General features: G+C 37.5%; 2 protein-coding genes across 2 annotated transcripts; both read right to left on the bottom strand.

Annotated features, from left to right (window-relative positions):
- Window positions 1–614: 614 nt before the first annotated feature.
- On the bottom strand, window positions 615–4,374 carry LOC116163973. The gene is made up of 2 exons (XM_031478099.1): window positions 3,108–4,374; window positions 615–1,519 (listed from the first exon to the last, which is right to left on the bottom strand). Exons 1-2 carry the CDS (start codon window positions 4,372–4,374, stop codon window positions 615–617), a joined length of 2,172 nt encoding a protein of 723 aa, XP_031333959.1.
- Window positions 4,375–12,672: 8,298 nt separating this feature from the next.
- On the bottom strand, window positions 12,673–14,351 carry LOC116163016. The gene is made up of 3 exons (XM_031476837.1): window positions 14,197–14,351; window positions 13,737–13,952; window positions 12,673–13,684 (listed from the first exon to the last, which is right to left on the bottom strand). The coding sequence occupies exons 2-3, from the start codon at window positions 13,925–13,927 to the stop codon at window positions 12,688–12,690; spliced, it is 1,188 nt and encodes a 395-aa protein (XP_031332697.1). The 5' UTR covers window positions 13,928–13,952; window positions 14,197–14,351; the 3' UTR covers window positions 12,673–12,687.
- Window positions 14,352–15,118: the final 767 nt, after the last annotated feature.

Genomic DNA, 15,118 nt, shown 5'->3' on the forward strand with positions numbered 1-15,118 from the left:
TGAAAATAACAAGAAATTACTACTTAAAGCAAATCACAAAAAAAAAACAAAAAAAAACATTTAATTAATTAATTGGTAAAGGGCAAAGTTTACCGATGGGTCTACGCAAAGTACCCTTTGCCGTTTTTACGGTAACCATCTTCACCAGGGTGAAGAGCAATAACGCGTCCTAAAGACCATTGTAAAGGTGGTTTGCAATCATCTTTAATAAGAACTAAAGTATTGAGCTCAATCGGGTTACCCGGATCTAACCATTTTGAACGCTGTTGTAAAGTATTCAAATATTCCACATGCCACCGTTTCCAAAATTCAGCATGTAGCCGTTGTAGAAATTGCCAGCGATTTAAGGTGTTTAATTTTAAATGAGATATGTCAGGATCCGGTATGGAATTTAATGGATCTATCGTTAAAAAATGACCAGGGGTTAATGATGCGGTGCTATGGGAGCAGATCGGTCGGGAATTAAGTAGCGATTCGATTTGGCACAGCAATGTAGAAAACTCTTCTAAACTGAGTCGCTGTTCTCCAACTACTCTAAGTAGATGGGTTTTAATCGATTTAACACCTGCTTCGGCGAGCCCATTAAAATGGGGCCCGGAAGGGGGACTAAAATGTCACTGAATTTCTAATTCTTGAGCGGCTAAACGTGCATTTTCGATAAATATATTATGCGCTCCAACAAAGTTGGTAGCATTATCGCTATAAACATGAGAGACGCAACCGCGACGCGCTACGAATCTTCTAAAAGCCGCTATAAAGGCTTCCGCCGATAAGTCCGAAACGACTTCTAAATGCACCGCCTTGGTGGCATTACACACAAAAACACAAACGTAAGCTTTGTTTGCCTTCAAACCGCGTCTCCGACACATTGTAATAAAAAAGGGACCGCAATAATCAAGGGAGACATAAGAGAATGCTTTAAGGGAGGAAATTCTATGAAACGGTAAGTCACCCATAAAAGGGGTGTAAGACTTAGGTTTAACTTTGAAACATTGCACACATTTTGCCAGAGTTTCCTGGATTGCCCTACGTGCGGATAAAATCCAATACTGTTGTAATAATAAATAATGCAATGTTTTTGATCCAGGGTGTAAATATTTGCGGTGATTCGCTTCAATAATTAAAGCGGTTAGGCGATGGGACCGGGGTAATAATAAAGGATGTTTTGCCGAAAATGGCAAATTAGAATTTCGAATTCGGCCGCCCACCCTCAGGAAACCATCTCGGTCCATAAAAAGCGCAAGCCTACGGAATGGTTTTGGCAATAGTTGATTTTTCTGAATTTTCTCAAGTAAGTTGCCGAAATTGTGGGTTTGGACATGTTTTACCAAGTACATTAAAGACGCGCGCAATTCTTTAGAAGTAAGAGATCCTGAATGTTTGTCCGTAGGATGACGACAATTATGTATAAAGCGATAAGTGTATCCCAAGATTCGTTGGATGTAAGTAAGAGATGAGAAACGCTCTAACAAGCGATCTACCATGTTGGTAATTACCGCACTGGAGTGAACTAAATATTTTTTTATCCTATACAAGGAGAAACTTACATTTTCTCGCCTCTGTGAGGACGCGAAAGAAGACAATTGCACACATGGAGCGAGAAAATTCAATTTTGTCGGCTAGGCGAGAAAAAAAATACGCCTTATGTAAGCTAGATGGCGCGGTTGTAATAAAATGTCAAAGAAGTTATTTCTTTTTAATTAAATAAGAAACATAAAATCGTCAACACTGATTTAATAATTAAATTTACCCTATGTTCACTTTATTTGACTGAATTCAAGAATTTATTTAATTACCGCGAACCTCTATAATTATACCTATCAATGTTTCGTGAATTTGAATACTTCCCCAACATCACGTGACCAATTCAAACGTTTCAAACTTAAGTCATAATCTTCCATTTACTTTCAATAACGAGCATCTGTGTCAATACATTTAACACCAAGATGTACTTTGCACTGTAAGTAGAACACCGCTTATCCCGCTTATCCGCAATAAGTAGCATTTTAACATACGAGACTACCCCGAAGTTAAAATGTGTCCAGTGTGACTGTAAGGAATGAATAAATCTATTTATAAAACACATTTTTTTAAAATACAAGATCATCAAGATTTAAAGTGTGCCCATTGCGCGTTCGTCACCAAGCATAAATCCAGCCAGTCTTAAAAGCATCTAACATTTGACAAGACATGGATCCTGCCAAGGATTTAAAATGTAACCGGTGTGATTTTGTCCCTGAAAACACACATTCAATTTTAAAACACATTTGTTAATACACAAGACCAGTAATAATTTCAAATGCGCCTGGTATTAATTACAATCCCTTAAATCCCGTTATTTTCAAAAGGAAATAATCACGCGCCAGTGAAATGCCGGAAATGTCAACTCAGTTCGCACATGATTGGTATTCTCATTGAATAAAAACACTATAAGAAGCCTAACGCTTAATGGAAGAAAGCGCGACAAATCCCCTTGCACCCGCATTGGTTGTGACCGCCGAACTCTCTTTGCGGTAAATAGGAGGAAAGCAAATTCTCATTCTTCTCAGTTCAAGAATCGACACTATTGACAGTGTTTCCATTATATTCTCAGTTCAATCTCTGTCGCGCTTTATTTCCACGGGGTTAGGCTTCTTATACTGTTTTTATTCAATGGTATTCTCCACTTGTACCTCTGCTCTGTTGCACCGTGACTCCCTTCGGCGACTGCGCACTGTGCAATCGCAAGCGCGCTAGAATTTGAATTTGCGTTGAACTGTATTATAAGGGAAAGGGGTAAATCTACGAGTAAAAAATATACTCGTGGGCGCACTTAGGTTTCGTAAAATTTTTTTCGCGTAGTAGCAGGAAACGTGGAAATAAACAAAACAAACGCGTGCACGTTGACGCGTTAAAGCAAATCCAATTTCAAGCGCTTGCGGTCGGACGTTGTTGAGGGATTAATTTTAAATGTAAGTGTATAGGATAAAAAATATTGTGTGCACCACGGCACGAAAGTTGTTTTCCGGGCCTCAGGAAGTGGCCAGCCTCGGCTGCGCCTCGCCTGGCCATATCTTCCTTCGCCCCGGAAAACAACCACTTTCCCGCCTTGGTACACAAAGTACTATTTTCTTCCTGTTGAACCTCCAGTTCCGTTTCAGCATGAGAGCATTTATCAATATCGAAGTGCCACTCGTCACGCGGAATACTCAGAAAAGGGGGACCATTCCACCACATGTGATGATTTATTAATCTTTGTGGCATTATACCCCGTGAAGCGCAATCGGCGGGATTGCTCTCAGAAGGAATATACTTCCAAATAGAAGATGGTAAAATATCTTGAATGTGGTTAACTCTATTGGCCACAAACGTTTTCCATTTATGTGGGGACGATGAGAGCCAAGCTAACACCACTTGCGAATCTGACCAAGCTGTAATCGTATCAAAGGTTATGTACTGAGAGTATGTAGATGTAATGAATGTAATTAGATTCGCCAACAGTACGGCTCCACATAATTCTAAGCGTGGAATCGAGAGAGTTTTTAAGGGAGCGACTTTAGATTTGGCACCAATCAGATAAGTATCAATTGTGTTATGCGTGGATTCTGTTCTTAAGAAAACGACAGCGGCGTACCCGACAGTAGAGGCGTCACAAAATCCATGAAGATCGTATCTGCTAGCGTTTCTGGGAACAATACATCGAGGAATATTAAGATTTGACACCAATTGCATTTCTTGTTTTAGTTGCCTCCAAACTTTGACAATGCTATTGGCTGGCACTTCATCCCAGTTGGTTTTAGACTCCCAAAGACGTTGCATTAAATTTTTTGCTAGAAGCGTAATAGGACTTAAAAACCCCAGCGGGTCAAATATTCTGGCAATGTCGGATAGTATGTTCCGTTTCGTGCAGGGTTTATCATTTAGTTGGCATTTATACGAAAAGGAATCTTTATCAGGATTCCAATGAAGACCCAACACTTTAATAAAACTAGGTTCTTCTTTGTCAAACGAAACTGACGGCTGTCTATAATCCTCAGGAATTTCAGAAAGTAAAGTTTGGTTATTGCTAGCCCATTTTCGCAATTCAAATCCACCACATTTGAGAAGAGCAATTAATTGTTTTTGAACTTCAAGGGCGTCAGCAAGCGAAGTGCTGCCTGCGAGAATATCGTCAATATAAATGTGATTCTTAATTATTTTGGATGCCAAGGGATAAGTTTCCGTTTCTCTCTCTGCCAATTCGTTTAAAGTTCTTATTGCAAGGTAAGGTGACGATGATATTCCGAATGACACCGTGTTTAAACGATATACCGATATAGGGTCATTAGGTGAAAAACGCCACAAGATTCGTTGATAGTCTCTATGTTGAGGCGTTACGAGAATCTGTAGATACATTTGCTTAATATCTGCGGTAAATACTATAGGATGGTAACGAAAGGTCAACAAAAGTGCACTAATATCCTTTTGTAACTTAGGTCCGGTTAGTAATGTACCTATCGTTTAAGGATAGTCCCTTTGGGCCTTTTGCAGACGCATCACAAACAACGCGTAATTTTGTTGTTGTGTTTTCTGATTTTAATACTCCATGGTGGGGGAGATAATAACACAAAGATGACGAACTCTTGGTTAGATCCACTACCGACATGTAACCATTTTTAAGGTAATCTCGCATAAATGAAGAGTAAGCGTTATACAAGTCAAGATTTTTAAGTAAACGAGTTTCCAAAAGTAAAAATCTTCGATGAGCCAAAGGGAAGGTATTTCTTAAATCAGGTTCAGAATTTTTGAACGGAAGAGTAACCATAAACCGGCCTTCTCGCGAGTACGAGACACGGTTTCCCGATAAATTAGTTCGCACTGTGCGTCCTCGGAAGAATAGGGTAATTTAGAGGAAATCTCACCTACTTCCCAGAATTTATGTAAAGTCTCAGGTAGAGTGGCTTCATTAATATAAGTGCAATAAGTTTCTACCCTTTTAGTGGTCTCACGAGAACTATGAATTTTCCCCAGCAAAACCCACCCGAAAACGGTATTCAAAGCCGTGGGTTCGCCCTGTTTGCCAATTATCCGGCCTTCTTTAAGAACGTGAGCAAAAACTTCTGCTCCGATGAGCAAATCAATTGATTTATCAGCGTGGAAATTACCATCTGCCAATTCCAAATTATCTAAGTGTTTCCAATTTTGAGCATTGATGTTAAAAGTCGGTAAATCCTGACACAATTTTGAAATAACGATCGCGTCAAACGAAAAAGTAGGTCCAGTAGCCTTATGGGGTTGGATAGCACATGCCGCGACACCCTTGGCAGAAATAGAGTGCATCTGATTTAATCCAAAAATCGCAGTAGTGAAAGATCGTTTAGTTAAACAAAGACGATTAGCACATTTTTCGGTAATAAAATTTGCCTGACTAGCAGAATCCAACAATACTCTAATAGCATGAGTATTGCCCTTAGCGTCAAAAATATCTACGATAGCAGTTGCTAATAGAACAACAGTTTCATGTCCCAAAGTGCTGGTTAAAGTAGTGGTAGCACTACTGGTCGATACACCAGACGGAGTAGCAGCTGGAAGTTCTGAAAACGAAGAGTCAACTGCTTCCACACTTGAATCAGTTGCGGTTCTTGTAACGTGAAGAAGAGAATGATGACGACGTTGACACGTTCGACACCGATAACGCGAAGTGCACGTTTTGACTTGATGAGAAGGGCGTAAACAATTTACACATAAGCGATTATTTTTTACAGAAGAAAATCTATCTGCAGTTTGCTTGGCGAGAAAAGACGGACATTGGGATATATAATGGTCACCCTTACACATTAAGCAGGTGTTTGTTGATAAAGTGTTTACAAAGGAGGAGGACGAATAATTGTTACTTTTACGCATTACTTTCAAAGTACTCGCTGAGGGTAAATGCTGTACAGATTCTAACGCTTTACATTTATTTTCCAGAAAATCGCTCAAGTTTTGAAAGGTAGGCATTTCTTTCGCTCCGTACTCCACTTCAAAATCTGTACGCGTAGCTACGTCCAATTTTTGTAAAAGATTATTAAATAAACCGATACAACGAAATATCGAAGGATCCTCAGTATTACAATAACTTTTAACGATAATTTATTTTAATGTTACAAAATACATCAAATTCATGTCTTGGCCATTGAGATAATGCTCTTAATCTTGTTTTGATCAAAATCCATGTGGTCGCCAAAAATAGATCAAATTCATGTTTTGATCATTGAGATAATGCTCTTGGTCTTTTTCCCAACGTTCTTGGTGCATAAATAACGATTTTGACATGTTTTGATCAAAATTCATGTGGTCGCCAAAAATAGATCAAATTCATGTTTCGGTCATTGAGATGATGCTCTTAGTCTTTTTCCCAACGATCTTGGTGCATAAATAACGATTTTGACATGTTTTGATCAAAATCCATGTGGTCGCCAGAAATGCATCAAATTTATGTCTTGAGCATTGAGATAATGCCCCTAGTCTTTTTCTCGACGATCTTGGTGCATAAATAACGATTTTGATTATTTTGATCAAAACCCATATGGCAATAATTTAACATTTTTGAATCACACACATGCGGTTATCAAATGTGCACGTGATGTACTCTTGCTGCATCAAGATAATGCGTTTGAAACCTTTTAAAACTCTAAATTCATGTATAAAGTGTAATTTTTGCTACATTTTGCTCTAAAACTTTCGACCTATACCACAGAGAAGAGTTATATTAAAGTATTACACATCTAAGAGTCATAGGGAATAATCTAGCGGAAGTCCCAACCCGATACATGACCTAGGGAATGAAATATGTTGATTTCTATTATATTGAGCCCGTAGTTTTTCCTGTTTCCGATTCACTCGAAGTACTATAACTTTTGTTCCTATTGAACCAGCTTCCTGAAAATCAATAGCGTCCGTCCTTAATGTCCAAAGAACCCGTACTCCAAATTTCAACTCAATCGGCCACTTTTAAAAAGAGTTAGAGCGCACACGGACGGACGGACGGACGGACGGACGACAATACAAAACTATAAAGGATCTGAGGATCCTTAATAAAAGGAAATCCCAATGCTCTACTGCAAAACCTAAAACCTTTAATGACGACACCGATTCACTAAATGTGTCTAGAAGTGCCCTAAATTCTTTTGCAGAAGGATTTTTTAAAGTTATGCTGCTCATTTCATTTAAGGCGTTGGTAGCCAATAATCGTTTATTAAGGATCCTCAGATCCTTTATAGTTTTGTATTGTCGTCCGTCCGTCCGTCCGTCCGTCCGTCCGTGTGCGCTCTAACTCTTTTTAAAAGTGGCCGATTGTGTTGAAATTTGGTATACGGGTACGTTGGACATTAAGAACGGACGCTATTGATTTTCAGGAAGCTGGTTCAACAGGAACAAAAGTTATACGACTTCGAGTGAATCGGGAACAGGAAAAACTGCGAACTCAATATGATAAAAATTAACATATTTCATTCTCTAGGTCATGTATCGAGTTCGGACTTTCGCTAGATTATTCCCTATGACTCTTAGATGTGTAACAATTCAATATAACTCTTCTCTGTGGTCTCGGTCAAAAGTTTTAGAACAAAATGTACCCAAAATTATTCTTTACACATGAATTTAGAGTTGTAAAAGCTTTCAAACGCATTATCTTGATGCTGAAAGAGTTGATAACGTGCACGTTTGATAACCGCATGTGTGTGATTCAAAAATGTTAAATTATTTTTCTGAGGCCACATGGATTTTGATCAAAATATGTCAAAATCGTTAATTATGCACCAAGATCGTTGGGAAAAAGACTACGCGCATTATCTCAATGCCCAAGACATGAATTTGATGCATTTTTGGCGACCACGTGGATTTTGATCAAAACATGTCAAAATCGTTATTTATGCACCAAGATCGTTGGGAAAAGACTAGGCGCATTATCTCAATGCCCAAGACATGAATTTGATGCATTTTTGGCGACCACGTGGATTTTGATCAAAACATGTCAAAATCGTTATTTATGCACCAAGATCATTTGGGAAAAAGACTAGGCGCATTATCTCAATGCCCAAGACATGAATTTGATGAATTTTTGGCGAAAACGTGGATTTTGATCAAAACATGTCAAAATCGTTATTTATGCACCAAGATCGTTGGGAAAAAGATCAAGAGCATTATCTCAATGATCTAAACATGAATTTGATCTATTTTTATGGACCACATGGATTTTGATCAAAACATGTCAAAATCGTTATTTATGCACCAAGATCGTTGGGAAAAAAACCAAGAGCATTATCTCAAAGCCCAAGACATGAATTTGATGCATTTTTAACTATAAAATGTATTTTGTAAGATTAAAATAAATTGTCGTTAAAAGTGATTGTAATACTGAGGATCCTTCGATATTTCGTTGTATCGGTTTATTTTGATAACGCTTATAGTCCAGGGAATAGAGGGTTTTAACTTGCAAAATGAGAAGTAGTTCCAATTTCTTTTGCATGTCATAGACAGTCATCTGGTGGTTAAGAATCTAAGTTTTCAACCTCCCACCCCTTGTGCTTCCCCCGTACCACCCCCAAAACCACTGAAATTTGGTTGGTTTCTTAGTTTTTCAATCATGTCTTTTTAATGGTTCACTTTAGAAAAAAATATTGTTATCAGAACTTGTTGAGCATAAAATTCTACATAACTTTGATATACGCTACTTTTTTGTGAAATGTTTATTAAAAAAGATATAGAGCTTGAGAGTTGGTTATATTTTTAAGAATTCTGAAATTTCTATGTAGATGTTTTAACCAAATTTCATACTTTTATCTCTATAATTAAGAGATTTACGACAAAATATCTTGAATTTATTGTGGTATAAATCCCTCTACTCTGCACCCTTACCAAAGGGGATGCATAATAATGAAACTTGCAACCCTTGCTAGTGAGGATATTTGAATCACTGTGAGATTGTAGCGCTTTCTAATATACTTTTGAAATTAAAAAATTGTCTCACTTCAGTTCAGTTTCACCCCCTCCCCTCGCGCGGTAGGAATAGATATTTAAACGCTCTTGTGGCGATTGTGAAGTTAGTCAGAGAGTACAACGCTTATTACATATGTTTTCTATTCCTCTTTAAATATCTATTCCTACCGCGGTTGGGGGGAGGGGGGGGGGATGAAGGATATGAAGGATGAAGCTGAACTGAAGTGAGATAATTTTTTTGTTTCAAACGTATATTAGAAAGCCCTACAATCTCACAGTGATTCAAATATCCCCACTAGCAAGGGTTGAAAGTTGAATTATTATGCATCCCCTTTGGTAAGGGTGCAGCGTAGGGGGATTTATATCACGATAAGTTCAAGATATTTTCTCATAAAACTCTTAATTATAGAGATAAAGTATAAAATTTGGTTAAAACATCTACATAGAAATTTCAGAATTATTAAAAATATAAGCAACTCTGTAGCTCGATATCGTTTTTAATAAACATTTTTCAAAAAAGTAGTGCGTATAAAAGTTGTGTAGAATTTTATAGTCTACAATTTCTGATAAAAATATTTTTTTGTAAAATGAACTATAAAAAGATATGATTGAAAAACTAAAAAACCAACCAAATTTCTTTGGTTTTAAGGGTGGTACGGGGGAAGCACAAGGGGTGGGAGGTCGAAAACTTGTATTCTTAACCACCAGATATTCTTTCATGACATGCAAAAAAAATTGGAACTACTTCTCGTTTTGCAGGAAATGGTCCATTTTCAGTCTCTATTTCCTGGACTATTAACCAAACTATCAAACGCTATAGAATAATTATCTTCAGTTAATGGAACACCTTTTAATAAATTCAAGGGCGCTTTATCAACAAAAGACAACAAGTATTGAAATTTTTCAATATTGGCTAAAGAGATGTTTTCGTCAATTAATTTTTTTAATAAATCGTAAAAGGTAGGCCAATTTTTCAAATTTCCGTCAAAGACCGCGATAGAGATTTTGGGTAATTTAACATTCGACTCATTTCTTACAACTGGAGGAGGCGCATTTTCAACCGAAACAGAAGCCTGGAACATATCGTTATAAAGCGCTTTAGTCTTGTAATAAAAGGTATCAATTTCCCTACGAACAATATCCTGACCTTCAAATTCCTCATCTTCTTTGAGTAACATTATAATATTATTGTGAATTTCACCGAATTTTTCAAACGCACGTTCCAAACCTTCGAATCTAGCCTTAAACTGAGAACGTTCTAATAGATCCGTTCGAGCTGATGTGCCTGAGCGATAAGCTTCTGTAATTCTAGAAGCGTAAAGGGACCTCTTCGCCTCAAGTCTTTTTAAGTTTTCTGCTGCCATTGCCATATTGCCAAAGTACAAATTAATTTATAAATTTACGTAATAAATAAGGATAGGATGGGATGTAGCGATAAACAATTTTCAAATAGCCGGCACTGTCCAACAAAGACTACAATCTAACGATAAGCGCGCACCTAATGGATAAGGTTAACAATTGACGCATGTAAAAATGTACTTATACGAAATTGAAATGAAATTGCCATTCAAGATGGTTAGATACGTGTACAAATCGAAACAAATTATCCGGCTCGAAGGACCAAAATGTTAGCGCAACAAGAATAATATTGTTAATGGGCTGTAAAAATGTCTGTTGCCCAACATGTAGAAATTAAATTAACAAATTAACGAATAAACGATGTCAATTATTAATTGGGTTTGGCACCTACCTTAAGGTTTGACGATGTTGTAAAATGGGGCCCCAAACTAGTCACACTTGTAGCTCTGCGCGCACGATTGTCGTCTATTTGTATGTATCTTCTGTTCAAACATGGTAGGGTCGTTCTTGCGCACCGCACGCACACGGATATACGTCAAGGATTTTTGGGTACCGTTACCCATAACCGAATCGTTTTTATATATCAAAATAAAATTCATTTTGAATTATTGAATTATAGAGAGGAAAAAAAAAATAGTTATTCTTGCATGAACAGATAGGATAGGTATCAATTACAACCGGAATGAAGAAACAGTAGTATTATCTTTACAAATATGAATATACAGCTGTTATATCCCCAATGCATTGCTTTGGACTATAAATAAAATTTTTAACGCCCACGGCCTGTGATTAACTTACATATTTATCAGGCAAAAGGTTAATCGCCAGTATCTGCGATACAATGTAATGTTCCAAGTAATTTGAATAATTAATGGAGCATTTACCTGCAGTAAAGTTACCAACCCCAGAACCGTCTTTAAATATACCAAATTGTGTCAAATAAATTTTGATTAAGGCCAGTACCCAAACGAATGGATCAATTTAGATGATTTCTTCAGTTATCATTGATGAAGACCCCAACTTAGGCGTGGATACCTATTACATTACTAAATTATTAGAAATAAATACTTTATGGCCTCACAAAGTCGAGGTTGCGCGGCACGCAAATTTATTTATTTTTTTTACAAGTTTAAAGTAAATGGTTAAATTTTAATGTATACTCAGACCTAAGTTCAATATGTATCTTACACGTCCTAAAAAATCTCCACGATTGATGCATTCGTTTAGGAGCTGGCCTAATTTGAAAATCATATGTAAAGAATACATTAAAGTACTTATGAGAAAAATTGTTGAATTACAAATTACGATTTAATATTCCACCTCTGCGATAAGAGTGCGTAATATTCGCTTAACGTAATCTAAATTCTCATAGCCGCCCACACGGATATATTATTGCATTTCCCTTTAAATGTAATTTGATCTAAATAAGTAAAGGTGAGAGGGTCATTGCAGAGATTCTTTAAATTAGAGAATACACAAACCAATTGAATAATCATAATATAGTACCACAATTCGACAGGGTGTGGCAGCACATTCAGTCACTTAGGTGGAACAACTATAAAAGATAGTCATGCTATCCTACTCAATTTAAGATACCCTGTATACAAGGGATACTTAAACAAGAAAACATATGCATTGAATTTGTTGAATCTAATCTAAAAGCCCCCTGTGGTCTCTTTACGGAACTAAATAGACGAGTAACAACTCTTCCATTTCCAATGTATCTAGTGCAGTAATTTCATTTGTTTCTTTAAATTTTTAAAAACTATATCTAAATTTAACTCCAAAACCTAGGAAAGCTGTTAGTTTTCTCTCTACTTCATGATTTCTGAGAAAAAATGTAAAAAAGAAACACAAATCTGACAAAAGGAAATATTTTGGAAAAAGTTTGCTTTGGTCCCCTCCATCCATCAAATTTTTTTTGTACGCCCTACTTTTACAATGACACAAAAATGAATCCCACATACCCAAGTAATGGCAGTAAGAATAAAGTCCTTGAAAGGAGCTCGACATGATATATAAATAAGTAGATCATTTAGGTGACATACCTCGAGTCGGTAATAGTAATGAGAATAGATAGATTGTGTTTTGTGCGCTGTATAAAAACTCTCGGCGATGCCCGACACAAATCCAAACAATAACAAAATTAAGGCTCCATTCCAAAAATACCACATCAAAAAATCAACGTAGAAATTAGACATTGGAAAGGTGAAAATTATGAAAATGGTGGTTGGTCTATTTTTAAACAGGCAGTTAATTATGTAACGGCGAAATGAAGAAAAAACACACAACACAACTTACGGAGATGCTGTAGGTGAGATTTGTAACGGACATGGTCACTCAATAATTCTCTTTTAAACTAAATAATTATTTTTGAATGTCAAGTACGAGCTATAAATAAATTTGCGACACGCGGCCTGTACTTACATTAACTTTTGCCTTGTGATAGCGACTATTTTCGTTACGTAAATTCCGATTTTCCATATCATTCCCTTCATCTATCGAAATCTCATCCTTGACGAAGTCCCCGTTGCCCTGGTTGACGCTCATCGACGGTATGTACGACGCGAAATTACTCGTGTGATTAAAATTTCGGTATCCATCGTCGACTAGAACATCGGAATTCTCGTGTCCGTTTTCGGTATCGCTAGTAAACTGATTTAATTTTGTGCCTTTCGTGAGATCGGCCGCCAAGCACTTGTCGAAGTTTGACAGATCCGCGCTGTCGTCCATGGCGGACCGCTCGTGCACCTCCAACTTGGACAATTTCGCCGGCCGCTTCTCGTCGCCCATCTTCGGCGAACCGTTTTTAATCTTGTGCTTGTCGAGACTGTCCTGCTTCTTGAAGCGATTTTCGGATATCTTCACGCCGATACCTTCGATCGTAAGGTCGTTCTTTGAAGTTTTGTGCAGATTGCTTTGATCAAACTTTTTGCGTATTTCGGCGACGGACGCCGTCCGATTGCCGTTGTCGTCCTCGTTCAGGCTGAGCACGTTGTCGCACATCTTCTCCAGACTGTTAGTATTGTTAGAATTTGTCACACCCAAGCCGTTACTGTAACTCAAGCCGTCATTTACCTTGTACTTCGTCGCCTTCTCGCGTTCGAGCGGCGGCTTTCCTATATCGTTTATGCTTTTCGATCGTGAGATATTGTCGACGTTTCGTAGACACGCCGGCACATAATTTGAAGGCGAGTACTTGTTGCGCATTTCCGCGACGGATTCGGCGACGCTTATCGCCGACACTCTCGGGTCGGTACGGGTCAGTGAGCTGTCGCGGAGGGAACTTATGCCGGAGTCGCGCGAGATTGAATCGCGTCTAACGGAACTTTCGCGCGTCTCCTCCTTGAATCTTGTCGTGATCCCATCCTCGGTGATGCTACCTTGTCTAAGAAACGACAACCAATACAGTGGGCCGATTTGGTTTAAGACGTACTAACCTCGATATCACTTTACGCCCATCCGAATCGATGTAGCTTCGTGTGGTGTATCGTTCGCTATAGCTGCTAATGCGCGGCACGTACGAGTTGGAGGTGCTATTGTAAAATGGTCGGTCTATTGTGGACGAAGTCGATCTATACGTTCCCGTAAGCGGTGAGGCGCTACTTCTACGTGGTGATAACACAGGCATTTTTATATCATATCATTAAAAAAATCTAAAAGAAAGTTTATTAATAGTGGATAATGCCGGTTTAATAGCACAAGTGATATTTATAGAATCAGCCACCTACATATTTATTACTTTCGATAAAAGAATTTACGCCCGATTTTGTACGTCAAAGCGTAGAAAATCGTCTTCGAAGGAGGCAAATGAAAATTAACTCGAAGGGCCTTGATCCGTTAAAGCGCAAATTTGAGATGGGTAATTTTTTAACTCGTTACGCAAAATTGACTACTTACATCTCTATATTGTTTCGAAATTCATATAATCGTTTAAATTTGTTGTAAATATCAATAAATACGGTTTTTAATTTGCGTGAGTTTTTTAATATTGGAGGACGACCATTTTCAAATGACGTCAAAGATTACTCATCTGGTGGCAGTGGCTCATTAGGCGATAAATTTTACTGTTACTCGTATTGTACAGGATGACGTTAAAGTAGCATTCACAACCTCAAAATTAATACCCCAATTAACAATCGAAAATTAACGTAATTGTTTAAAGCTATGTATTTTATGAGTAAGTGTGCCTTTAAGATGAACGTATACGTAAATATTTCATAAACCATAACTCGTACATATCCGTATCGTTTCCGTAAATTTACTTCGCTGTTTACAATAAACCAAAGATCATACTACAAGTAGTATGATCTTTGACCGTACGTAACTTTGAAACATTTTCAACCTTTACGACTATGGGCAAGACTTACATATTGCTTACATATACGTACGTAAAAATTACGTTCATTGTAAACACCTTCGTATGTTTCTATTCAGTTCAACTTTGCGAAATTTTTACGTTTTATGTATTTCTTACGTATACGTTCATTGTAAACGCACACTAACATTCACAATATAGAAAATTAATCGTCGAAATTAATACTTAACGCAAAAGTTTGTTTGGATTTTGTTTATATATACAATATGAATGTGGCGAACAGAAAAAAGTATCTTGCCACCTTAGGATAAGGCTAGTTATAGGTAAAAGACACTTATTAACACAAACACTGATTCTTGTGCTTGCGCTACAAGGTTATGTTGAAAGCTGTTGCATAAACAATTAACCAATAACCAATTGCCTCGCCGGTACGCAGGTGGCGACACCGCTTACACATTAATTTCGCGTATTAATTTCAGGCATTGCGAATGATTGCTTTGCGTA

Source organism: Photinus pyralis, unplaced genomic scaffold, assembly GCF_008802855.1.
Source record: "Photinus pyralis isolate 1611_PpyrPB1 unplaced genomic scaffold, Ppyr1.3 Ppyr1.4_LG2, whole genome shotgun sequence".
NCBI classification, from domain to species: domain Eukaryota; kingdom Metazoa; phylum Arthropoda; class Insecta; order Coleoptera; family Lampyridae; genus Photinus; species Photinus pyralis.

Coding starts and splice junctions, on each gene's coding strand:
- LOC116163973 (XM_031478099.1), bottom strand. CDS start 4,374: ATGTATCTACAGATTCTCGTAACGCCTCAACATAGAGACTATCAACGA. Junction 1,520..3,107: donor GGAGGTTCAACAGGAAGAAA/ATAGTACTTTGT, acceptor ATAGGATAAAAA/AATATTTAGTTCACTCCAGT.
- LOC116163016 (XM_031476837.1), bottom strand. CDS start 13,927: ATGCCTGTGTTATCACCACGTAGAAGTAGCGCCTCACCGCTTACGGGA. Junction 13,685..13,736: donor GGGCGTAAAGTGATATCGAG/GTTAGTACGTCT, acceptor GTCGTTTCTTAG/ACAAGGTAGCATCACCGAGG.